This window comes from Dromiciops gliroides, chromosome 5 (genome assembly GCF_019393635.1).
Source record: "Dromiciops gliroides isolate mDroGli1 chromosome 5, mDroGli1.pri, whole genome shotgun sequence".
NCBI classification, from domain to species: domain Eukaryota; kingdom Metazoa; phylum Chordata; class Mammalia; order Microbiotheria; family Microbiotheriidae; genus Dromiciops; species Dromiciops gliroides.
The window spans coordinates 19,305,231-19,330,012 of record NC_057865.1 but is presented as its reverse complement, the minus strand read 5'-3'; the positions used below and the strand labels follow the sequence as shown (position 1 = coordinate 19,330,012).

At 45.7% G+C, this 24,782-nt stretch overlaps 1 protein-coding gene across 2 annotated transcripts in view; it reads left to right on the top strand.

The window, feature by feature from the left end:
• CPVL (carboxypeptidase vitellogenic like) overlaps window positions 1-24,782 on the top strand; it is a 117,842-nt gene that overhangs the window by 37,554 nt on the left and 55,506 nt on the right. For both annotated transcript variants that reach the window (XM_043968887.1, XM_043968886.1), the window contains exons 5-7: window positions 1,179-1,237; window positions 2,576-2,655; window positions 11,882-11,948. In XM_043968887.1, the coding sequence (XP_043824822.1) occupies window positions 1,179-1,237; window positions 2,576-2,655; window positions 11,882-11,948 (206 nt within the window). The remainder of the gene's footprint in view (window positions 1-1,178; window positions 1,238-2,575; window positions 2,656-11,881; window positions 11,949-24,782) is intronic.

The window sequence follows — 24,782 nt, the reverse complement described above, 5'->3', positions numbered from 1 at the left end:
ATATTAAAAACCTGGAAAAAACCCATTTATCTAACCATTGGTAAATGGCTGAACAAACTGTGGTGTATGATAGAATATTATTGCACCGTAAGAAATTACCAAGATGGATGTGAATCAAAATATGGGAAGGGGGATGCAAGGTGAAGAAAGCAGAATGAAGGGAACAATACATATATGGATATATACTTGTTCAGTCGTTTTTCGATCCTGTCCAACTCTTCATGATCCCATTTGGGGATTTCTTTTTTTTTTTCTTTCTGGTTTTTTTGTTTTTGGTAGGGCAATGAGAGTTAAGTGACTTGCCCAGGGTCACACAGCTAGTAAGTATCAAGTGTCTGAGGTCAGATTTGAACTCAGGTCCTCCTGAATCCAGGGCTGGTGCTTTATCCACTGCGCCACGTAGCTGCCCCTCATTTGGGGATTTCTTGACAGAGACCCTGGAGTGGTTTTTGCCATTTCGTTCCCTAGCTCATTTACAGATGAGGAAACTGAGGCAAACAGGGTGAAGTGACTTGCCCAGGGTCACACAGCTAGTGAGGGTCTGAGGCCACATTTGAACTCTGGAAGATGAGACTTCCTGCCTGCAGGCCTGATGCTCTCTCCCCTGAGCCACCTAGCTGCCCCCATGGTCATGACTCATGTAAATAATTATTGTTAACTGCACCAAAATTGAGAAAATTATGCAGAAAAGACATCTAGAAGGGGGCAGGGAAATAAATGGGATGATTTTGTCACAACTTCATTCAATTTAATTGGCACATTAAAAAAAAGTAGGCTGAATATTGGAAGTTTATGATTTCGTATAAAATCTACTTGAATACTTGCGTTTGTTGATGTTTTAATAAGACAGATCCTTTTTCATGGATCATTACACATGAGCCAGGCTCATTCCCATGTCATTCTGGCTATCTCCCTAGCTTCTGTGTACACTTCAGAAGCCAGAGCCCTGGAGAGAGGAGGGTGGGGAGGGGGGCATTAAACAGGAAGATGAGGAGTGAGCCCTTTTCAATATGGCCTCGAATGGAAGATCAGGGACAGCCTGTGCCTTGGACCCAGGACCCGGGGACAGGGGACAGTTGGTGTCTTCTCATAGCGTCTGTCCTCACAGGGCACTTTAGGGATCGTGGGGGTCTGTTTACTTATGTGACAGCTTGAGACCATTATTATCTTTTTAATAGTTCGAGCACGAGATTTTCCTTGGACTGCGAAATTCTCCATGCTGTACATTGACAACCCAGTGAGTAGTCAGCCCTTAAAATGACGATATCAGCCTCCCTGGGCTTTTTCTTTTCTTAAAACTTTTATTTATAAATTTGTTTTTCCTGTGATCATTGGCCTCCATCTTCTCCCTCCTTTCTGTCTTGTTGGGTCTCTACCTGGAGAGCACTCCCTGTGTGGAAGCTGCAATCCCTGATGCAGATCAGCAGCTCTTCGGTCACTAACCTTCTTAGATACCATGGGCATTTAAGTGACTTGTCCAGGGTCACACAGCTAGTAGATATCAGAGGTCGTATTTGAACTCTCCTTTCTTAGACGGTGCTGTTCCTCCCTTCTTCATTTATGTAAAATGTCTGTCTGCAGAATTTCATCATCCAGGAGAAGGAGCTCATTCATTTCCAATAAGGTTCCTCTTTGGTGGTCTCTGCTTATCAAACAAAAAGCACTTACTAAGTGCCAACTGTGTGCCAAGACACTGTGAGGTGAAAGGGAAGCAGTTCTTCCTACCCCAAGGAGCGTACAGGCCACAAAAAAAAAAAAAAAGGTGAAACATTAAAATAAAGGCTTTTTTCTGTACAAGAGAGGAGTGAAGAGAAAAGGAATAGCAACCTAGTGTAGCGGCTGAAAGCGCAGATTTAGGGTCCGACCCCGGTCCTGCCCCACATGAGCCAAGTGACCAAGGATGAGGCAGCTAATCCATGGGGCTTCAGTTGCTGCCACGGTGTATAGGAGTTAGTGAGATGGCCACAGAGTCAGGGAGGCCTGGGTGCCCACTTTTCCCTGACACACACTGGCTGTGTGACCCTGGAGCAGTCACTCAGGGCCCAGACACCATTCTGAGGCTGCAGTGGCAGAGAAGCAGCTCATCTGGATGGGCACAGAAGCCCTTTAGCGAACACAGGAAATCACAGGCCCCGGGCCCAAAATAATGTTTTCTTCCCTTACTGTTTTGTCTTGTATTGAATGATATAATGTAGGTAAAGTCCATATAAGTCAAAAAATGGGTGCGCTCTCTGTCTGTCTGTCTCTGTCTGTCTGTCTCTGTCTTTCTCTCTGTCTCTGCCTCTCTCTGTTTCCATCTCTCTGTCTCTGTCTCTCCGTCTTTCTCTGTCCCTCTCTGTCTGTCTGTCTCTCTCCCTCCCTGCCTTCCTCTCTCCATCCCTCTCTTCATCTCTTTCTCTCCCCTCCTTCGCCTCCTTCTCCCCTCCCTCTTCCTCCTCTTCCTCCCCCTTCTCTCACCCTCCCCCTACACTGGTACTCAGAGTCTTTGAATCAGACTCTTCTGCTCTTTTCAGAGTGAGTCCAGTGCTGAACGTGTTTGTTTCCCAGAATTTATGCTTCCTCATTTCCTCTTTAGACCGGCACTGGCTTCAGCTTTACTGATGATGCCCGAGGATTTGCAACCAGTGAAGACGATGTAGCAAGAGATTTATACAGGTAAAATACCCTTTGCCTGTGGTGTTTCCTTTCCCAGCCCCTCTCTAAGTCTCTTCCCGATTCAGTTCAATGTAATGCGCATTTATTAAACACCTACTATGTACAAGGCACTCTGCTAGGTGGAAACAGTGCCTGCCCTCAAGGTGTTTCCATTCTGTTGGGGGATAGGGAACAATATATTCATAAAAAATGAAACATAAGACTTATACCTATTTATATAGATATAGACATATATGCACATACATACATATATAACTCTGTATGGTAGCTATCTCACACATATATACATATATCTATATATACAGATATGTGTATACACACATATATGCACATATAGATATAAATACATATGTATATGTATATATGTGCACATACACATATACATGTGATTTCCAAAAGGAGAACAAAGGTTTATTATGAAGGGAGTTTAACAGATCGGTCAATCGAGGAACATTTATTAAGCACCTACTATGTGCCAGACACATATTAAGCACCTGGGATACAAAAGCTGGTTAAACAGCCCTTGCCCTCAGGAGGCTTACTGTCTAAAAGGGGAGATGACATGAACCTATATAAGCACATACACAACATGTTCAAAGTAGACCCAGAGTAACCTTAGAAGGCACTAGCTGCTCCCTGGGAGCAAGAGGGGGCCTGCATGTGCAGGGCCAGTGGGGGTGGGGGAACAACCCTGTGAAAAGCCTCCTGCTGAAGGGGATGCTTGAGTCCGGAATTCCAGGGGAGTGGGGCTGCCACAGGACCCAGTGCAGTCAGAAGGGTGGGATGGAGACAGCAGAGGGACGGGGCCGAGATGGATGGGTGAGGCAGCAGGGAGTAGCCGCTGGGGAGCTGACTCTGGCCCCGAAGCCTCATAGGTTGTCACGCCCTTCACGGGTAGCCAGGACAATTTTCCCCAAAAGGAGGATTCCTGGTACCTCTGCGGCAGCATCTGGAGATGTTCTTGTTAGACAACAGAGAGGAAGGCCGTCTCCGTCTGAAGGTAGACTGACCGACACAAAGAATTTTAAAAATCTGTCCACCGTTCCCTCCTTCCCAGTATTTTTCTTTTCATCATATTACAATTTGTTTTGGCAAAAAAAAAAAAAAAAAGGCGCCTATGATTGATGAAGTCTCCGGGTGATGGAGTAACAAGAGGAAATGAAATCTTAAACCTTGCTCGGAGCCTGGGGGAACGTCTCCTGAGCAGCCGTAGGGAGCACCACAGAATGTGTCAAAAAGTGATCCCTTTCAAGGCTTTCAGCCAGATGCTCAGGAGACCGCCGGAGGGTCGGAGGCAGGCTTCTCAGCCAGGTGTCCTCTGGCCTCAGCCACTGCCCTGCCCTCACCGGCCTCTGTGGTCTTGGCTGAGACCCCATCCCACCTTGGGCCATGGTCGGCTCCTCTGTCAGAGGAGAGGCCTGGATTAAGTTGGTCATCGAGCCTTAAAGTGACTTGGTGGTTCTCAACATCCATGTGCTGTCAGCTCTTTATTCATTCCCATCGTTTGCAGCTGGACCACTGCAATCCAGGCTTTTCTCTTTCCCTTCTTCTTGTCTAGTCTGTGACCTTCCCTTGGACTTAGCTGACCATCAGAGAACTTCCGGATCTTCAGATTATTAGCTTGTCTCTTCTGTTTTCTCAGTAGGACATAAACCCCTCGAGACTAGAATTCTTTTCTCTGCGTCCTCATGGCTCAGTATCATGCTCTCCAGGGGCTCATATTGAATGTTTGTTCTTTAAGAAGTAAAAAACAAAACAAAAAACACCCCAAAATAAAGTAAAAAAAATGTGTTTTGCAGAAAAAGTGATTTGAGAAAAACGGAGTGCCTTTAAGGGTTATGTTTGGGAAGTGCATTCCACAGATTATTTCATGTAAGTCTCCCACCAGTCCTGGGAGAGCAGGTATTGCATGGATTGGAAGCTGAGGCAAGCAGAGGTTAAGTGACTCGCCCAGGGTCACAGAGCTAGCAAATGTCAGAGGCAGGATTTGAACTCAAGTCTTTCTAGCTAATACTTAACATTTCTGTAGCACTATGCATACATATATACATATATTAATATCATATTACATATTAATTATATGATTGATTGTATATTTTATATATATATGAGTTTTGCAAAGCACTTTACAAATATTATCTATTTTTATCATTACAGCAACTCTGGAAGGTAGGTGCTATTATTACCCTCCATTTTACAGATGAGCAAACTGAGGCAAGCAGAGGTTAAGTGACTTGCCCAGGGTCATCCAGATAGTCAGTGTCTGAGGCAGGGTTTGAACACAATTTTCCTGACCCCAGGTCCAGCCTTCTATCCCCGGCACTCTTTAGCTGCCCAGTCTATTCATTTAGGTAAGCTCTACTACCCAAAAGGCATAGGGACTGGCTTTGTGATCTCACTGGTATAGAGAACTTCCAGGTGAGGAAACTCTCTTCACCAATGTGGGCCAGCACCCTCTCAGCAAGGTATACATTGCCTGGAACACTGAGAGGCAAAGTCTTTGCTGAGGGTCACACAGCCCTTCCTGGCTTCGGGGCTAACTCTCTCTTCACTGCACCAAGCTGCCTCTTTCTCAAAATATATACTTTTCTAAAAAGTCTGACTTTCTTTGATCTCTTTTGTTTGTATATCCCATTCCTTTCTGGATGTGTCCCTGCCATTTCCCTTATCAATCAAGTGATTCCTTGTAAAAATAGAAGAAAAGAGAAAAAGGAAAAAAAAAAAAAACGAGTTCAAGAAAACCAGCTGATCCAGTTTTCGTGCCTGACAGTTCATGCTGTATTCCACACCCTTAGTCCCCCACCTCTCTATAGAGGGTTGCAAGGGTTCATGTCTCAATTCTTCTCCAGGGCCAGTCTTGGTTAGTGTAATTATGCAACATTCAGTTTTGTGTTTTTGTTGTGGTCATAACTGTGTATCTTTTCTGGGTTCTATTTACTTGATTCTGCATCATCAAAACATTAATGTTTAGCTTGCATGCTGCTCTCTCATAAGTACAGTTACTCTTCCTAGCGTAATTCTTCTAATGTCAATGTGGGCCTCCTCATTCAGGAAGCTCCCTTAGATTCCCCGCTAAGATCTGGGAGGGACATCTCCAGAGGCCATCCCCGGAAGCCTTCTTTTTTACAGATGAAGAAATAGAAGCCCAGAGAAGTTAAGTAATTTATCCTAGGTCATACAGGTACTGGTAGTGACAGGATTTGAACCCAGGTACTCTGACTTCATATCCCTCATTCTTTTCAGCCCATAAATTACTCTTTTTTTTTTTTAAGTGAGGCAATTGGGGTTAAGTGACTTGCCCAGGGTCACACAGCTAGTAAGTATCAAGCATCTGAGACTGGATTTGAACTCAGGTTTTCCTGACTCCAGGGCCGGTGCTCTATCCACTGCGCCACCTAGCTTCCCCCCCCCCCCATAAATTACTCTTAAAGAGGAAGGCAGGTTTTTTTGAGGGCTAGGAGAGTACTGGTTGGAAGATTCAATATTGATGTACAAAGAACTGCTTTGCTTGGTGACAGGCAGCTCCCAGAGCAGAATGATGGGCTGAGCTGGTGGAATTGTCCAGAAAAGGGGGGGCAGGCCCTGTCTCGGCCCACGTGGCTGGCTCGTGGCCTAGCCGGGGCTTGAGCTATGCCCCCACAGCCCCCGCAGTACCCCTACCCCCCACCGTGGCTCCTTCGCAGGTGTCTCTGCCTTGCTCTCTTGTACCTGTGTGGGCAGGTGGCCCAGGTTCCCTGGGGATAGGAAGCAAAGCTCTCTTGCATCTTCTAGCCTTGAGACCATACTCCAGCCTCAGTTTGCCCAGGGAGGGCATGTGGCTGCCCTCTCTAGTGTAACTCTCAAAGCCAGGTTCTTCATGGACACCCCTTCAATTCTCTGCAGAATGTCTAGAAGGCCAGTGGGAGGTCTGGGCAGCAGAGTGGCCAGGCCCGGGGTGGTTCTGTTCCCATGCCAAGGTCCCCATCTGTCCTCTGCCCCCATCACCAGTCCCCCATCCCTCTTCCCTGGCAGAAATAGAGGATGTGCCCTCACAGGTGTATGCACTCCCCCTTGGGCCCTCTGTCCCAAGGAGAGGAGGCCAGTGTGTGCTCGGCCACCTCATGCCCCCATTCAGACCCACCTTCTTTGGCCGGCAGACACAGGGAAGGCTAGATTATGGACAGGCATTCATCTCCTCTAAGCTAGAGCCTGAGGCCCCAGCACTGTCTTGTGTTCTTCCCCCACCCCTTTCTTCCCCTTGTTTAGAACCGCTTAGCATCGCAGCTGACCCTCACTGTGCATATTTACTGCCGCCATGTGGTCCAGCTCTTCTCCAGGGCACGGAGAGAGAACCCAGTTCAAAGCCCCCATTGTTTATGACTGTTTTCAGTTCCTTTCCCTTCAGGCTCCTTGCACAGGAAGACTGCTAATCAAAGGGGTGTAGAAAACTGATTTCAGCTGTCCGCTTTATAGCTTGCATATTGTCTCTGTGTGTGATTGTGCATGAGTGTGTCCGTGAATGAGTGTGAATGTGTGTGCATGTGAGCAAGCATGAGAATGTGTGATGTGTGTGAATGTGTATAAGTGTGTGAATGAGTGTGAATGTGTGTGTGGATGTGAGCGAGTGTGAAGATGTGAATAGTTGTGTATGTGAGTGTGTGCAAATGTATCTATGTGTGACGTGTATGTGTGTGATTGTTATGTGTATGTGATATGTGTGAGAAGGTGTAATGTGTATGAGCATGCAATTGTGCATATGTGTATATGTGTGTGCAGGTGTGTATGTAATTGTGCAGGTGCATACACCCTCCCCTATTCTTCATCTATCCAGATAGGTATTGGAGGCGGGAATATAGAACAGAAATTCACAGACCTCTTGGAGTAGGAGTCTCCAATGTTGGAGAAGTGCCCTGGCCTCCTACCTCCCCATCTTCCTCCTCCATTTGGAATTGCCTTTCTCTACTTGAAAAGCTCATTCTCTTTGGCCTGTCATAGTGCACAGGGTGTTATAATGACCAAGTTTGTTCCTGGGGAAGAGACAAAAGAGTGCACTGCCCTCCTTGCTTTGCAAGGGGGGGGGGCGGCTCTGGGTGTGGAACATCATATACACTGTCTGACTTGATTGATGTGTTGATTAGTTTTGATGAATTGTTTCCCTTCCCCTCTTTCTTTTTAAATTCTTTGTGACAAGGGATAACTCCCTGAATAGGAGAGTGGGGAAGGAATATGTTAACTGAGAAAAGCTAATCAATAAAAATTTGTTGAAAAGGGTGCATGGAGATGTCCAATCTTTACTAAGCACCTACTGTGTGCTGGGCACTTTGCGAGGCACTGGGGAGTCAAAGGCACCAATAAATGGTCTCTACCATCAAGGAGTTTACATTCTGTTAGGAGTGGAGGGAACAACATAGAAGCCGATAAGTATCTACATGGTGGGCAGAGTAGATGGAGATTCAACCTCTGAGCAAAGGGCCCTGGGTTCAAGTCCTACCTCTCATACATCCTAGTGGTGGCAGCCCCTCCAATCAGTTGCCAGGCTGAACTGGGGAATGGGGCGGGGGGGGGGGGATTTCCACACACCTGTGAAATCACACTTCTTCCTGCATCTCAGTTTCTTCATCCGCAGAATGAAAATTAACTGGTTTTGTTGTGCTCTGACCAATGGTGGTGGAGGGGAATAATGCAGAAAGGATAGTGGGAATTCCCCTGGCTTTATAAAGGTTCCCAGCAGAGGTAATAATGGTGGTGGGAGACGAGTATGGGTATTGGAGACTCCAGTCTCATGTGTCCAGTGCCTCACACAGTGCTCAGCACACAGAAGGCGCCTAATGAATCCATTGGTTGAAAAATAACAGTTATCTCCTACCAAAAGGGAATATTAGCTCCCTTCTAAGTGCCACTGAGGACAATCCCCTGCTGATTCAGGGTGGATTTCGGAACAAAATGAGACAGTCATAGGTCATTTGACAGGTAATAAAAGGTTTACTATGAAGGTAATTTACTATATATTAAAAATAGGGTTTTCCCCAATTATATGTGAAGACAATTTTTGGCATTCATTTTTACAAAATGTTGAGTTCCAATTTTTTTTCTCTTCATCTCCAGTTATCTACTATGGTTTACTAAGCAATAGCAGGGGAAGGATATTTAACAAGATAGGCATTGACCATGATACCAAAGAATTGATTTGGCCAAGCAGAGCTCCCTTGTGGGGGGTCCACAGCCTAGCCCCAGAGACCACCCTAAGCTCCTGGAGCCTGCTTTGTCCTCACGTGGTGAGGACTTGGTGTTAGCAGATCTCTTCTCATAAAATGCTATCCAAGCTCCCTCCCAGATCTGCACCCTCCATCTCTCAGTTTGGAAGCCGCTCAGGACACTGGCATACAGTAGAGAGAGTGCTTGTCTGGAGTCACAAAGACCTAGGTTTCAAACCCAGTACTGCCACTTGCCTGTGTGACCTTAGTAAAATTATTTCACTTATTCTGAGCTTCAGTTTCCTCTTCTGTAAAATGAGGGGGTTGGACTAGGTGGCCACTGATTTCCCTTCCAGTGATTTCTATGATCTCTCCCTTGAGGGGCAGGTAGGTGGCACAGTGGATAGAGCATTGGCCCTGGAGTCAGGAGGACCTGAGTTCAAATCCAGCCTCAGACTCTTGACACTTACTAGCTATGTGACCCTGGGCAAGTCACTTAACCTCAAACATCCAGGACCATTTCCAATCATTCTGATGTATATCTTGCCATTGGACCCAAATGGCTCTGGAGGAGAGGATGAGGTTGGTGACTTTGCACAGCTCTCCTCACCTAAATCTAATTCATTGCAAGTCATGGCATCACCCTGATGTCATGGTCCTTTTTGAGAACAAAGGACAAACAACAAGAACAACGATCTCTCCCTAAATCTGATCATATTAATTCAGTAAAACACAGGCTGCAGTCTGTTGTTTGATGTTTCATTTTACCATTCTCTAGGCCCCAGATCCCATAAAATCCTTTTTAAAGGTTTTCCAAGGGCATGATTACCTTTTCAACTCAGTTCATCCAATAAAGCCCCTGGTCCTAGAATAGAATTTTCATGCTGGGAGGGACCTCAGAGACCATCCAGTGGAAACTCTCAAGTCAGATTCTTGGAGGAAACTCCATAAACTGACCAGCAAATCTCTGGTGGGCTTTGGTATATTAAACCTAACTCTGCCTTCCAGCCAACAGGAAAATAGAAAGGAACAGGAGTTATTAGCTGGGGGTCAACAGGGGGAAGCCTTATTTATGTCTCAGTGGAGATGCAGGCCAGCCCACTCTGGGGGTGGGGGGAGACAGAGGACTCCAGCTGTGGCGTAGAGAAGACCCCTTGGCCCATGTCCATCTCACCTCCGGGTGCCCTCTGAGCTTTCACCTTCTTGGGGCTCAGAAGCAGCTCCCTGGCTTTCATCTCAGAGGGGAGGTCACTATCGCTTCTTGGACCACAGCGTGCAGTGAGATCTGAAGCCCCCTCTTGTTTTTCCTCATTGAGAGAGACCGTGTCATTTAGAAGTAAAAAAAGGCAGTCCCCTCCCCCCCTAAAAAAAAAAACAAAAACCCAAACGCTCTCATTTTTAGAGCCACGAAGCTTTACCAGATTGTTGTTTGTCTTTTTCCTTTTCCCTTAGCTTATCTATGTTTAGAAGAAGTCAGATAGAGTTATTGTCCTTCAGGGTTCTGGCGTGGGGAGATCTGTTGAAGCTGTGCACGGCCCCTCTATCAGGAAGGCTCTTGGTGACTTCTTCATTCTTCCCACACTTCTGGACTGAGGGCATAATTAGGCTCCCAGAGCATTTTGGGTTCCCTCCGTGATAAAGGACACAGTCACCTCATCCTTATGAGAGCCCTGAGGCAGATGCTTTTATTTTATTTTATTTTTGTGTGTGTGTGTGGGGGGAGGCAATGAGGGTTAAGTGACTTGCCCAGGGTCACACAGCTAGTAAGTGTCAAATGTCTGAGGTCAGATTTGAACTCAGGTCCTCCTGAGTTCAGAGCCAGTGCTTTATCCACTGTGCCTCCTAGCTGTCCTCGGTAGATGCTTTTATTATCCCCATTTGAGAGATGAAGAAACTCCAGGGTTATGGCTAGTAAGAGTATGGGGGGGGGGCAGCTAGGTGGCGCAGTGGATAAAGCACAGGCCCTGGATTCAGGAGTACCTGAGTTCAAATCCGGCCTCAGACACTTAACACTTACTAGCTGTGTGACCCTGGGCAAGTTGCTTAACCCCAATTGCCTCACTAAAAAAAAATTTAAAGAGTATGAGGCAGAATTTGAACTGGAGTCCAAGCCCAGTTTCTCCATTTTGGGGTTTGGGAGGAGGGTGCAGTTTGTACTGGGTACCTCGTATCTTCTCCTCATCTATTAGTGGACCTAAGGTCCTGGTGACCTGGGGACACGAGTGGCTTCATGGGTCAGTTTATAGCTGCTACGTTCTGCCTGAGACCTTCCTCTAATCTGTTAGTTCTTTCCCAGCCCACGGTTAATTCTGATTTGTTCTGATTTGTTTTGCATATACCTTATGTCTATTCTCTCCTTTTGACCACATGAAAGAAATATCCTTTTTGCCCGTGCTTTAAAAAAAATAGTTTTGTAAGAGAAGTGGGCGCCGTATTTTGTATGAGGCCTTTTCTTCGTTCAGCCTGGCACTGGTGGTAGATATTTACACCCTTATTGATTGATTAATATGTTTAATCACGTTCGTGGCTTTCCTGATATTGACAATCTGCTTGTCCCTTTCTCATGAAACCAGCCAACCAGCAAGCATTTATTGAAGGTCAGTGGCCCTCTCTGGGCTTTGCTCCTTTCATCATAGTTGCTGGATTGAGTTTGTTTGCTTCAGCACAGAATTCATTACGTCACTCTCCCGGGGCTTCACAACACCATTCAGACGTGCACAGGCCTTGCCTTCAGTGACTGACTTGTTCTGACCAAGACAGAGCCAAGTTTGCCTGCTGGTCTCACCGGTCCCCACTTGGTTTGAATGTACTTCCTTCAAGAAATGACCTTCACTTCCTTTGTCTCATATATCCTCACGTGGGCATCTTCTTCCCCCCCTCTCCCCCAGTGTCAGCTCCTTGAGGGCAGGGGCTGCTTTGATTTTGTTTTCTTTGAAGTTCCAGTGCCTGGCATACAGCAGGCACTTACTAAATGCTTGTGGATTATCGATGGTTTGGCTGGTGTTTGATTTTATTCTGGCCTCGATTTATCGCGATTCTTTTTTTTCTTGCAGCGCGCTCACTCAGTTTTTCCAGCTGTTTCCAGAGTACGGGAAGAATGACTTCTATGCAACTGGAGAGGTGAGTGGAAGTCCTGCTTTCTCATGAGGGTAAAGTCAGCATCTGCTGCCATGCCCAGGAAGAAAGTGGGGGGCCAGGGGATGATGGAAGCACTGCGCACCTAGAGCTGGAAGGAAATCCCTTGTCGTTTACAGACAAGGAAACTGAGGCCAGGGAGGTTAAGACCACACAGGAAATAAGCATCAGGGCAGGATTTGAACCCATGCTCATTCCATAGAACCACATTGTCTCCCTAGATGAAAACTCCCAAAGAAAGGCTCCCTTCTCCCAAGGAGAGAATGAGAAAGGGGGAGAGAGAGACAGAGAGACAGAGACAGAGACAGAGACAGAGACTGGGGGCTTCTTTGTACACAGCTGGGGCTCCAGGCTTTGCTCATTAGCAGGATAGATGCATGACAATCCACAGCTCAATGGATCACATTAAATGCTGATTGCACAGGAGCTAACGAAGCAGCTTGTGGATAATTCAGGCCTGTACTAGCTCTCTGTCCCCTTCACTCTGACCTCTGCTAGAGATGGATGAGCAAATGGGAGAGGAAGGGAGACTTGAACCATTATGTCTTTAATCTCACCCCACTCCGATCCATCCTCTTTGTACTTGTTAAATAGATATTAGAGCAGCCTACAGGGTCACTCTCTTCCTCAGGGAGATTCAGGGGGCCCCTTCTGCCTCTGGGTCAAAATATGGATTCCTCTGCTTGCCTCTGGTCAGTTGTACCAGCCTGTCTTCCCAGACTCTTTTTTACCATTTCTCATGCATCCTGCAATCCAGCCAAAGTAGCTGCAGGGATGCTCCCCTCGCCCCCACCCATCTCCCTACATGACACCCCACCTCCTGCTTCTTTCCAGGCTATCCCCTCATGCCTCCTCTTTCTCTTTACTTGGGCCTCTCAGAACCCTCCCTTCAGCCTCTCCACTCATGTGCCACCTTCTTACATGAGGCCTTTCAAATGAGAGAATATCTGTAAAGTGCTTAGGAGAGTGTCTGGCACACTCCTCTATGATAGCAGGCTTTTTTTTTTTATGATACAGGGCTTTAAAGTTTACCAAGCACTTTACAATTCTTATCTCATTTGATCCTGAGGACAACTCTGGGAGGTAGGTGCTACTATTGTTCCCATTTAACAGTTGAGAAAACTGAGGCAGACAGAGGTTAGTTGACTTGTCCAGGATCATATAGCTAATAAGGATCTGAGGCAGAATTTGAACTCAGCTCTTCCTGAGTCCAAATACAGCTGCACCACGTAACCACCTACTAAACTTCATAAACCCCTGATGACGGAATTGAAGGAGGCAGCAGTTTGGATACGTAACCCCTGCCTCCTACATATTGCTTTAGAAGGAATTTGGGAATTGTCTGGTTTCCGGTGGTCTGTGTTCCCGGTAATGTCCAATTACCACGGCTGTTAGAGAAAATCACAAGAGTTTTATAATTCTGCCACATTATTACAAAGTGCATCTGTCTTGTTCCAACTCCTGGTAAGGGCTAGAGGCCACCACTCTTTCAGCCCCCAGTCATCTAGTGGTGAGATCTCCTGGGATGGTGGCTTGAGGTGATCCACCATGATGTACCCGGGTCTGTGTACCCAACCCAAGGCTACCCCTACTTAATGTGAGATTCTCTGCCTTGCAGATAATGTGGACAAGTTGTGAATGAAACTGACTCTCCACACAACTGCCAAGACTTGGACAGAGATTTTGGCTTGTCTATTCTCTGTCTGCACGGTGGTTTTATGCATGTAATTCCCTCCTGTGTGTGGGAAAGAATCTTAAAAAAAATTTTTTTTTGCATTTTCCACTGCCAAGGTTAATACAAAGAACTCCATGCTTTCAAAGTGATTTAGTATTATAAGATCACATTTGGTAGGGTGGAGGAAACCGGCTATTTTCTCCTTTCTAGAGCAACATTGTCTTCATGAGAAAAAAGAAGTGTCAGATATTTAAATTTGGCAAACTAAAAAAAAATTAATAAAACGATCAACAAGTGTTAATTTTCTCTTTCCCTCAATGAAAAAAGAGAAAACCAAAGCCCTTGTAACAAATTAGCTGAACCAAGCAAAAGAGATCCCTGTGCTGGCTGGGTCCATCAATGTCTTCTTCCATACCCTGAGTTCATCACCTCTCTATTGGGAGATGGGTACCATTCTTCATCACTGGTCCAATGGAGGTGTAGTCAGTTGGTGCACTGGTACCTAAGCCTAAGTTATTTATCGTTACAACACTGTTGTAAATGTATACATTTTTCTCCTAGTTCCCCCCAATTCACACTGAATCCATTCATAGAAATCTTCCCATTTTCTGAAATCTTCTCTTTCATCATTTGTTATATCATAGTCATTCCTATTGCCTCCATATACGCTAAATCATTTGTTCCCCAATTGATGGGCACCTGCTTAGTTCTGAGGAATAGAATTCTTTCTTAAAATATATGGGGCCCTGAGTCTACTCACCAGCCACTTTTCCCTTGGGATCAAACTGGGGAATGAGAATAGAGGAAGTTCAGCTGGGACATACAAATAGGAAACTCCTGCCCACATTAAGGACTCACACCCTTTGTTCTAATGGAGGCAATGCTGTGTCTTCAAAGGAGCCCAGTTTATAAAGCCCCTGCCCCTGACAAACTTGGTCCCTTGTGAATCCTCCCCAATTCAGGCCTGGGAAGCTGACACCAAAGGCACCACTGATCCGGTCCAGGGGTCTCTTGCTCTACACTCACAGGACAATTTTTGTTCACCTCCAAGAGCAGACATAGAGGCTGGTCTGTTAATGGTACACAGCTGTTACACTCCAAAATCCCTGGCTAGATGTAGTTCCTGGTGGAAGCAAAATGAACTCAGTCTCATTTGGGAGGCAGTGGGGACTAGTGGAAAAAACACCCAGGTTGTTCTGGTAATTCTGGATCTTCCCCTTATGACCCATGGGAGGCACTTCAGTTGAATTCAAAACCCTTAAGTACCCACTCTGTGAAAAGAAAGCATCATTCAGGGTGCACCCTTACAAATTCTGCTGCAGGCGATGGAGGGCACCAGCCGTACCCAAGGGAATCAATACAAATGATCAAAAATGGTTTCAGGAGTCAAGGAGCACCAACCTCAGTTCCCTCATTTGCAGAATGAAGAGATTTGTTTGGGTGTCCTCTGAGCTTATTTGCTGTCCTGCATCCTCTGGACTTATGGTCCTCTCCAACCTGGGGCTGCACGAGGTGCCCACCTGCCCCTTCTCTCATTATCTTTGCCCCAAGCAACAAATTCTCAAGCATTTATTGACCTCGCCCTCCCGTGCTCTTAGATCAGCTGCTACTGCCTGCAGTGCTAATGTTGCCATGTTCTTTAGGGTGCCCAAATCATAGCTTTTGTAGGAAAGGAGATCACGATTTCATCACGTGCCAGTGAAGGGGCTTGAATCTTCATTCCTGAAGAGTGGTGGTAAAACTCTCTCTGTGTGAGGCTAGGCAAGTCTTTGGAAGTCTAGTTTTTCATCTGTAAAATGGGAGGATTCAGGCAGAGCAAAGGTGTCCAACTCAGACAGAAACAGCTGCAGTTTGACTTAGAAAATCACCAATGAGCATCGACTCTATTGTATTGTATTTTTATTTCTTTTTGTTAAACATTCCCGAATTGCATTTAAATCTGGTTTGGGCTGTACTCTTTTGTGGGCAGCTTGAGTTTGACACACCTGTGAGAAGGGGATCTCCCTTGTGTCAGTATGTGTCATTGTCCTCTCAGTTTTGGCATTTCTCAACAGTTCTGGAGCCCTGAGATTTATCTTTCTGACAAACTGTCCACATTAACTTGGAGATAAGCAGAAAGCTGCATATCTGGAGAACTTTTTAAGAAAAGGAAAAACAAACCACAAGAAAAAGCAAAATGTACGCCACCTCCCCATTCCTGCCTGGGCAGTGGAGATGCTCAGAGCCAGAATTTATTAGCGTCTGCTTTCAAGCTGTTCTAAGGAGAATGAGTAAACATCTTTGTCTCCTTTCCATCTCCCCTCCCTTCTGCCCCAAATACCAACTGGAATTAATTTTCTCTAAGGAGAGACAAATGTGTCTGGTAAGTCACCCCCTCCTCCAGGCATGAAAAATCAACTTCAAAAAAGGGAAACAAGCTGCATTTGATTCTCATAATTAACTTTCTTTAAAAGTGTGATCCACTCTGAGCCAGGCACCGGGCTGGTTGTTTGAGCCCACGAGGCAGAAGCACAGGGTGGGTGGATGGATCTTGGCACCGATGTTACCCTGGCCACAGCATCAGGAAGGTGATGGGGAGAAGAGAGGAGTCACCCTGGGTCCCTGATCCTGGGCTTCATGAGCAGTTGGGTGTGGGGCATATCCCTTAGTCATGGGGAGAGATCTTGCTCCTCATAGTGGGACTTGTGGTTAAATCTGGTCCACATGAGGCGACAAATACTCTTTACAAGCAATTTTGCAGCCAGAGTCCAATTGTGGACCATAATAGACAACAATTTTGACTAATTTCAGACATAGCGATTTTAATTGGGAACTCTGCATTTAAAAAACCACCATCAATCAACTTGTGGATAACAATAAGAATGATGATATTAATAAGAATAATTAACATGTATACAATGCTTTATCTCATTTGATTATCTCATTTGGTCCTCCCAACAACCTGGGAAGTAGGTGTTACTATCTCTGTCTTACTGAGAAGGAGTCACAGAAAAGTGAAGTGACTTGCCCAGGGTCACACAGCTAGTAAATGTCTGAAGCCTTGAACTCAGGTCTCCCTAACCTCAAACCCAGTGCTTTATCTATTATAGCATTTAACTGTGTCATAATAAACAAAATTTTGGGGGCCTCACCATTTAAAATCCTCCAGCAGTCAACCAATTCATCAGTTAATAAGCATTTATTAAATGCCTACTGACAGCTATGTGGCACCATAGTGCATAGAGCACAGGCCTGGAGTCAGGAAGTCTCATTTTCTTGAGTTCAAATCTGACCTCAACCTTCCTGACTGTGTGACCCTGAGCAAGTCACTTAAGCCTACTTGTCTCAGTTTCCTCATCTGTAAAATGAGCTGGAGAAGGAGATGGCAAATCGGTGTCTTTGCTAAGGAAATCCAAAATGGGGTCACAAAGAGTTGGACACAACTAAAACAACTCAACAACAACAATTACCTTGTTTGTATATAATTATTTACATGTTCTCTCCTCCACTAGATTGTGAGCTCTGTGAGGTCAGGGATTTTCTTTTGTCTTTTTTTGTATCCCCAGAACTTAGTACAATACCACAGTACACAACAGGTGCTTAATAAAGGCTTGCTGACTAGACATACTCTGTTCTTTTCCTTTAGATTACTGCTCTCAGGTAGCCACCAGATTAAAAAAAAAATTTGATAGACCAGTACCCATTAGGGTGATTGATATGCAGCATGGAATAAGAGTGGATGGTGAGCTGGCCTCTGAACCATTCGAAGAGGGTGACTCTGGGCAAGTCACTTAAGTGCTTAAAGATGGCCATTCCCCTCCCCCACCCCAAGCCATGCCTCCTGCTGGTTGATCACCTGACCTTCATTACCTTCCATCAGTCCTCATAAGGCATGATAGATCTTAGCATTCTGGGGGCAGCTAGGTGTCGCAGTGGATAAAGCACTGGCCCTGGATTCAGGAAGACCTGAGTTCAAATCCGGCCTCAGTCAGACACTTGACACTAGCTGTGTGACCCTGGGCAAGTCACTTAGCCCCCATTACCCCACCAAAAAAAAAATAGATCTTAGCATTCTTCACCAGTTTGATTCCCTTCCTCTCAATACCACCTGGGCAACAATCTAAGGTAACAGGTTGCAGAACACTGCTGATGTGCACCAGTGGTCACAGGAGTCTCCTAAGTGGACATTCCCTATACTGATTAAATCAGCATTGGTTCCCATCCCCCCAAACCCCCCCCCAATTTGCTTATTCATTATGTGATCTGGGCAAGTCCCTTTAACTCCAGCCTCAGTTTCTTTATCTGTTATTGTGGAGTCAATAATACTTGTCCTTCCTATACCTACCTCACTGGTCTAGTTGAAGAAAGTGCTTTGTAAACCTCAAGTGTGGGAGAAATGCAGGTTGTAACGACCCCTCCCAATCAACTTTTCATTTTAGCAGGGAATGTGATGAGCGGACCATGTCATGTTCGTAGTAGAATTTCAGGCAGTGTGACAAGCCAGAAGAGCAGGTATTTGAGGACAGGGGCCCTTCTTGGAATTCCTGAAATTGCATCATACAAATCCATTGTAAACCTAATACAAATTGTACATTTCGATTTTTTTTTTGTAGGGCAATGAGGGTTAAGTGACTTGCCCAGGGTCACACAGCTAGTAAATGTCAAGTGTCTGAGGTCGGATTTGAACTCAGGTCCTCCTGAATCCAGGACCAATGCTCTATCCACTACACCACCTAGCTGCCCCTCCCTTTAAAAAAAAATTTGTTTTTTTGTTTTTGTTTTTTCAAGCTGTAAATTTGGGACACTCTCTATAACCTCAAGGAGTTTTGGAATTAGGTAGAACTTCAGAGATGACCAGCTTGAGGTTGTTTCACAGTATTCTATGAATTTCATCCTATGCCAACTCATTGTGCAGGTCTGATCTCTGTTTTCAAGCTCCTGAGGGCAAAGACTGTGATATCTTTCAACTCTCTCTCCCAGTGTGTTGTGCCTTTCCTTAGTGGGTGTTGGCTCTTCATGACTTCATTTTTGGGTTTTCTTGTCAGAGACCCTGGAATGGCTGGCCATTTCCTTCTCCAGCTTATTTTACAGATGAGGAAAATGAGGCAAACAGGGTGAAGTGACTTACCCAGGGTCACACAGCTAGAAAGTGTCTGAGGCTGGACTTGAACTCAGGAAGATGAGTCTTCCTGACTCCAGGCCTGGTGCTCTGTGCACTGCAGTGCCACCTAGCAACCCATTGCCTTTCTCTTAGTGGGTATTTAATAACTGTTGAATTGAATAGAATAGGCAGCATTAAGGGACATCCTGGATTAGGGGCATGATGATGTCATTACTCTCTGTCCTAGTCAGTCCTCTTATTCTGCAGATGAATGAACTGCTCGTGCCCAGGGAGGTTAGACATCTCACCCAAAGTCACAAGGCTGGTCTGTGGCAGGGTTAGAACTCAAACACAGATCCCGGGACTCCCCAGCCATCATTCATGGCATCATAGATTTATAGAGGGGGATGGGAACTCAAAGGCCACCTGTGCCTCCCTGCCACTCAGTCAACAAGCATTTATTAAGTGCTTGCTATGTACCAGGCACTATGGACCAGGAGCCAGGGATACAAAGAAAGGCCAAAACACCATCCCTGCCCTCCGGGAGCTGACATTCTAACAGAAGACATAACCTGCAAACCAGATAAACACAGATAAATGCAGGGTGGGAGGAGAGTGATGGCCTTAGCCCTCCCCCCTTTGTATAGCTGAGGGAGCTGGGGGTGGCGATGGGGGTGAAGTGATTTGCTTTGAGCTGGTGAGCCTCAAAGGCAAGACCTGAGCCTGGATCTCCCGAGACCCCAGACCCATTTCGCTCTCTCCTGCCTCGATTTGCTGGTATTCTCTCAACCAAATAAATCTCCTTCCTCTCAGAGCCCAGAAGAGCAGGCACCCGGGTCTTTGTGGAATGTCTCTGGAGAGCTTCATCGTCCTCAAACAAAACCCTTAAAAAATTCTCCTTAAAAACCAACTTCCTGGTGATTTTAGCTTTGGGGCCAGGCCTGGGTCTGCGACCTAATGAGGGAAGGAGGGGGAAACAAGCAGAAATTCCAAGCCAGGGGAAGACTCCCATCCCTCAGTGCGATCTTGTTCTTAAGCCTGAGATTTTTTTCTTTTTCTATTTCTTTTTCTTTTTTTAATTTTGGCAGGGCAGTGAGGGTTAAGTGACTTGCCCAGGGTCACACAGCTAGTCAGTGTCAAGTGTCTGAGGTCGGATTTTGAACTCAGGTCCTCCTGAATCCAGGGCCGATGCTTTATCCACTGCGCCACCTAGCTGCCCCAAGCCTGAGATTTTGTTGAGCTTTATTAGATGCATTTCAGGCCTGTCTTGACGTTGGAACCAGGGACAAATCGCTCTGTCCGGCTGCACTTGCCAAGTTTTCTTTTTTTTGTTTTTTGTTTTTTGTTTTTTTGCAGGGCAATGAGGGTTAAGTGACTTGCCCAGGGTCACACAGCTAGTAAGTGTCAAGTGTCTGAGGCCGGATTTGAACTCAGGTACTCCTGAACCCAGGGCCAGTGCTTTACCACTGTGCTATCTAGCTGCCCCGCCAAGTTTTCTTTAAGAAGAGAAAATGGAACGTTGACTTTTGAGAAAGAATAGAATGAAAATGGAGCTTGGCCTGCAGATGCCAATGGGGATGCCTGCCCGGAAGGGCCTGGGCTGTGAGGGCCTCAGGATGGTCACAGAATTCTCAAATCTCAGAGCTGGGAGGCAGGGAGGTCATTAGCCCTCCAGATGTGCATCTAACACATGCTAGCTTTGTGATTCTGGACAGGTCACTTAACCCCTCTGCCTGAGTCAGTTCTCTAAGAGTTGCCAAGCAAATGTTGATCTGCATTGATGGAGGTGGGGGGGGGTGTTCCTCACTGTGTATTCCATACATTTCACTCATATAGGGTGTGTAATACACAAAGACCCCCCAGAATCTTTCCAGATAAACTGTCTAGCTAACCTCTTTCATCTTGTTTTCTAGGAGAAAGATGAGTTTTATTCAAATTCACTTAAGAGAATTTAACCAGCATTTTCTAGGAACTGATTTTGTGCAAAGTGCCAGCTCTGGAGTCAGATAGACCTGAGTTCAAATTTGGCCTTGGACATTTCCTAGCTGTGTGACCCCGGGCAAGTCACTTAACCTATGTTTGCCTCAGTTTCCTCATCTATAAAATGGGAATCATGATAGCACCTACCTTCCAGGGTTTTTGTGAGGATCAAATGAGATAATAATTGTAAAGTGTTTAACACAGTGTCTGGCACATAATTCATGCCTTATAAATCTTAGCTATTGTCATTATTGTTCTTATTAAATATTTATTGACTGCCTCTCTTCAAGAGTTTTAGGGTGGGTATGGTATGAGTGAGCAGCCAGTTTCCTTAAACGTTTCCTGAAGTCAGTAACTCTGTCTTAGCAAAGTGCTTGGAGAAAGAGAACCCCATCAGATTTCTAAATGTGGGGGGAGAAGAGGTGTTGAGGTTAAAACATTGCAAAGGTCCAGGTTCTTGCTAGTAAATTTCACTTTAGTTCTTCAAGGGACCCATGATCTAATTAATTGAGGTGGGTCCCTGGTCCATTGGTGAAGATTGTAACCTACTGGCATCCTTTTTTTTTTTTTTTGGTGAGACAATTGGGGTTAAGTGACTTGCCCAGGGTCACACAGCTAGTAAGTGTTAAGTGTCTGAGACCAGATTTGAACTAGGGTCCTCCTGAATCCAGGGCCAGTGCTCTATCCACTGTGCCACCTAGCTGCCCCACTGGCATCCTCTTATCCTATGTGGCTCATGTCTGTAATGTCCCTGTAACTCTTCCCTAAAGGACCTTCCCGATTAGAACATTCCAATAGACCTTTTCCCATTCCGTGGCCCTGCCTCATGGCCTTCCCTCTTTGCTCCTGTCTCATTTTCCAATCACATATTTCTTTGATGGAATAGTGTATGCCTCTTCTTGTACACAAGTCACCATTAACTATTTACTACCACCTGCTGATCATCACGATTTCTCTCTTTGCCACCCTTTGATTTACCTGCAATTTTGGTTCTTTGAAGCCTGATTTGTAAGCATATATCATCACTGGGAGTGCATCACTTTAAAAAAGTTATTGCTATCTTTTGTTTTCACCTTACCTCCATTTCCTAAATCATCTCCTTTCTCTACTTATCCCTTATAACAGAATAGAGTAATTTTGAAAAGAAGTTTAGGGAAAGTGATCAAAATGGCAGCTGAGTCAGATAATGCATGCACTACTCCACAGCTGTCGCCCCCACATCTTCAGAGAAGTGGGGGTGGTAAATTTTCTCATTTCTTGTCTTGGGTCAAGCTTGGTCAGTAGAAATACTGGGGTTTGGTTTCATCTGTTGTTATTTCTACTTACATTTTACATGGTGCATGCATATTGTTTCCCCCTTTCTTCTATATCATTCTGCCTTCCCTGAATTCTTCATATCCACTGTTTCTTGTGAATTGCTGTTAGTCAGAGAGATGGTCAGGTGAGTCTGGAAGCAGTGTGGGATTGTATATGTAAGGGTGGCTGGAGCACTCATGCTGTAAAGGAGATTAGGGGCAACTTCTGGGCATGATTGGAAACAATGGGCTGCTTTCCTTGGTATAATGCTGGGCCCTTCTGTCAGTGGACCAAGGATATGTGAAGTACAGGTGATAGGGCATCTCTAATAGCTTCTGCCAGAGAAAGACTCTCAACCAAGCCCATGCAGAAATCCCCAGAATAATCTCCATTTAGAGGAGAGTTCTCATTCCCCAGCAAGCCTAAGCAGCAAGAAAGTTGGCTGGGGAACAAGATGGTTTTTTCCATATGTTGAGTCCCGTTGGTCTCCTTTTGTTCTTTTCCAGTGCAAAAGAAACAGGAGGCTCTTAGGTGAAGGCAGAGCCTGCTCTGAGCTCTCCTCCCCCCTTCTTTCTCAAAATTACTATGGTGTGGTCTTCAAATTAATGACACACGGTCTAGAAATGTCTAGGAAGTCGTGGCGTTGACCACCACATGCAGGATCCAGCTTTTCTCATTTATTAATTTTGGGGACTGGCCCTCCTGCAACATCACACCTCTCCTCTCTGGAGGGAATCAGGAAGACTGAATGAAGCTGGTAGCCCCGCCTTTCCTCACCCCCTCAGTTGCTGCATCTTGAGCTAGCCACGTCAATGTGGGGATTTTTTAAAAGTCCTGCTGGGGTTCCTCATCAATTTGAGGGACCCCTGCCCATTCTCTGTGTTTGTTTAGAATGAGAAATCTTCACAGAAGCCTTGTAATACATGTAGGTCAACTTATTTGCCCTCCCCCTTCCTCAGTTCCTGGGGTGATGCTATCAAAGCTTACAGCTCAGCAGGCTTGGGACTGACCAGAGTGAGAGTGAGATCAGCGTGACCTTAGTCCGGCAGGGGTTTCTCAACTGAGCTCCTCCTGGGGAAAATGGGGGGGGCAAGAGAAGTGATGGCTCGAAGTGGGGGGATGCCCTCTTCCCAGCTCCTCTGGCTCCTTTTGAACAAGGGTTCACAGCGGTATCTGGACAAGCAAAACAATGGGTCACACCCCAGATTCTCAGGGTCCTGAGAATTTGAATCACCCTTTTGCACCGGCCCAGGTGGTCTCAGGTGCTAAGGCCCAGTGACAACAGACATGCGGCTCTCTAGGGACACACAAATGTCCCCACCATTCAGGGACGTGTGACTGGGCAGTGAATGTCTTCCCTTACGAAACCTAATGAGAAAGGAGGAGAATGGAGGGGGGGGGGAATTGTATCCGCTTCTCCTTTCTGATTTTTTTTCCCCCTTTTAAACCTCACTAAGAAATGTAGCAGACTTGGAGTAACTGCTAACATATGTGAAATTCCTGTAAGAGGAGACTGCATCCATTATAGTCTTATTCTCTGACACCGGCTTTTCTTTCTTTCTCTTTTTTTTTCTGGAGGGGGTTGATTGACTCTTGCTCCAGACATGAAACCCCCTCTTCTGAAAAAGCACCAGGGTGGCGGGGGGCTAATAAGCTTGACATGGATTTTGTTGAAACATGTAAGACAGGAGAGTCAGGCAGTGCCCACAATGACAAGTTTTTTTAAGTTCATTTTCATTGTGCCTTTTCACATCTGGATAATTAACAGGGCATTACATCCTCCCAAGAATATTTTTACAAGTACAGTATGCTGTTAACATGACTTCCATTACTGTTGGGCCATTCCAGACATCACATAGTAAGTGTCTCACAGTGATAGCAAAACAAGGAGATGAAACCCACCCCTTGAGAATAAGGAGCTTGGAGTAGAAGGGGGCAGGGACCTGGACTCGTGTTGGCTTCCGTTAGTGGGAAGCTGGGCTCTTTCTTGTCATAATTGGGATATTGATCCTCCAATAAGAAAACTGAACTAAGGAGATTACACTTGGCCTCCCTTTGCTGCTGCTTCCTTTTTCCCCTGTTCAGAAGTGTCTGGCACATAGGTGATCAATAAATGCTTATTGATTGATAGGGAATTGTTCATTGTGACCTTTTGTTAGTAGTAAGCTAGAGCTCAGTTTTGTGGACGATGGATAAAACTACTTACCCAGCCAAGCTCCTGAGCATGATGGTGCTCTGGAAGTCAGTGGGGTACCATGGAAAGAGCATTGGATTGAATTCAGGACCCAGGTCCGAGTCCTACCTCTAACATTTGTCATGTGTTCTCTGGGCCTCAGTTTCCTCCTCTCTCCCTTGAGGGCCTTGGACGGGATGCTAGCTCCCAGCCCTGGGTCCTGGCTCCTGTGACTGTTGATCCGGTCTCTAGTCAGTCACACTTCTCAACATCTCCTTGATAGTGGCTTTGATGCTATTGGCGGCACTCAGGAACACAAAGCCCCATCAGATGGTTGACATTAAGCCACCGAGATCATGGTTTTCCTTGGACAGCTGCCGGCCATATTGTTGGAGCTCAAATAATTCATCAGTGAAGGCATAAGGAGAACTCATCTGGATTCACAGTTGTGATTTAAAGGGAACTTTGCTTTGGTTTCTTTCTGTTATGAGTGTAGTTTGAAATCAGGCCCCCACTCCCACCCCTGGCCAAATGCTAAGAAGATATTATTCATTTGTTCAGCATTTATTAAATACCTTCTGTGTACAGGACACTGTATGGTAATGTATTTCTTGT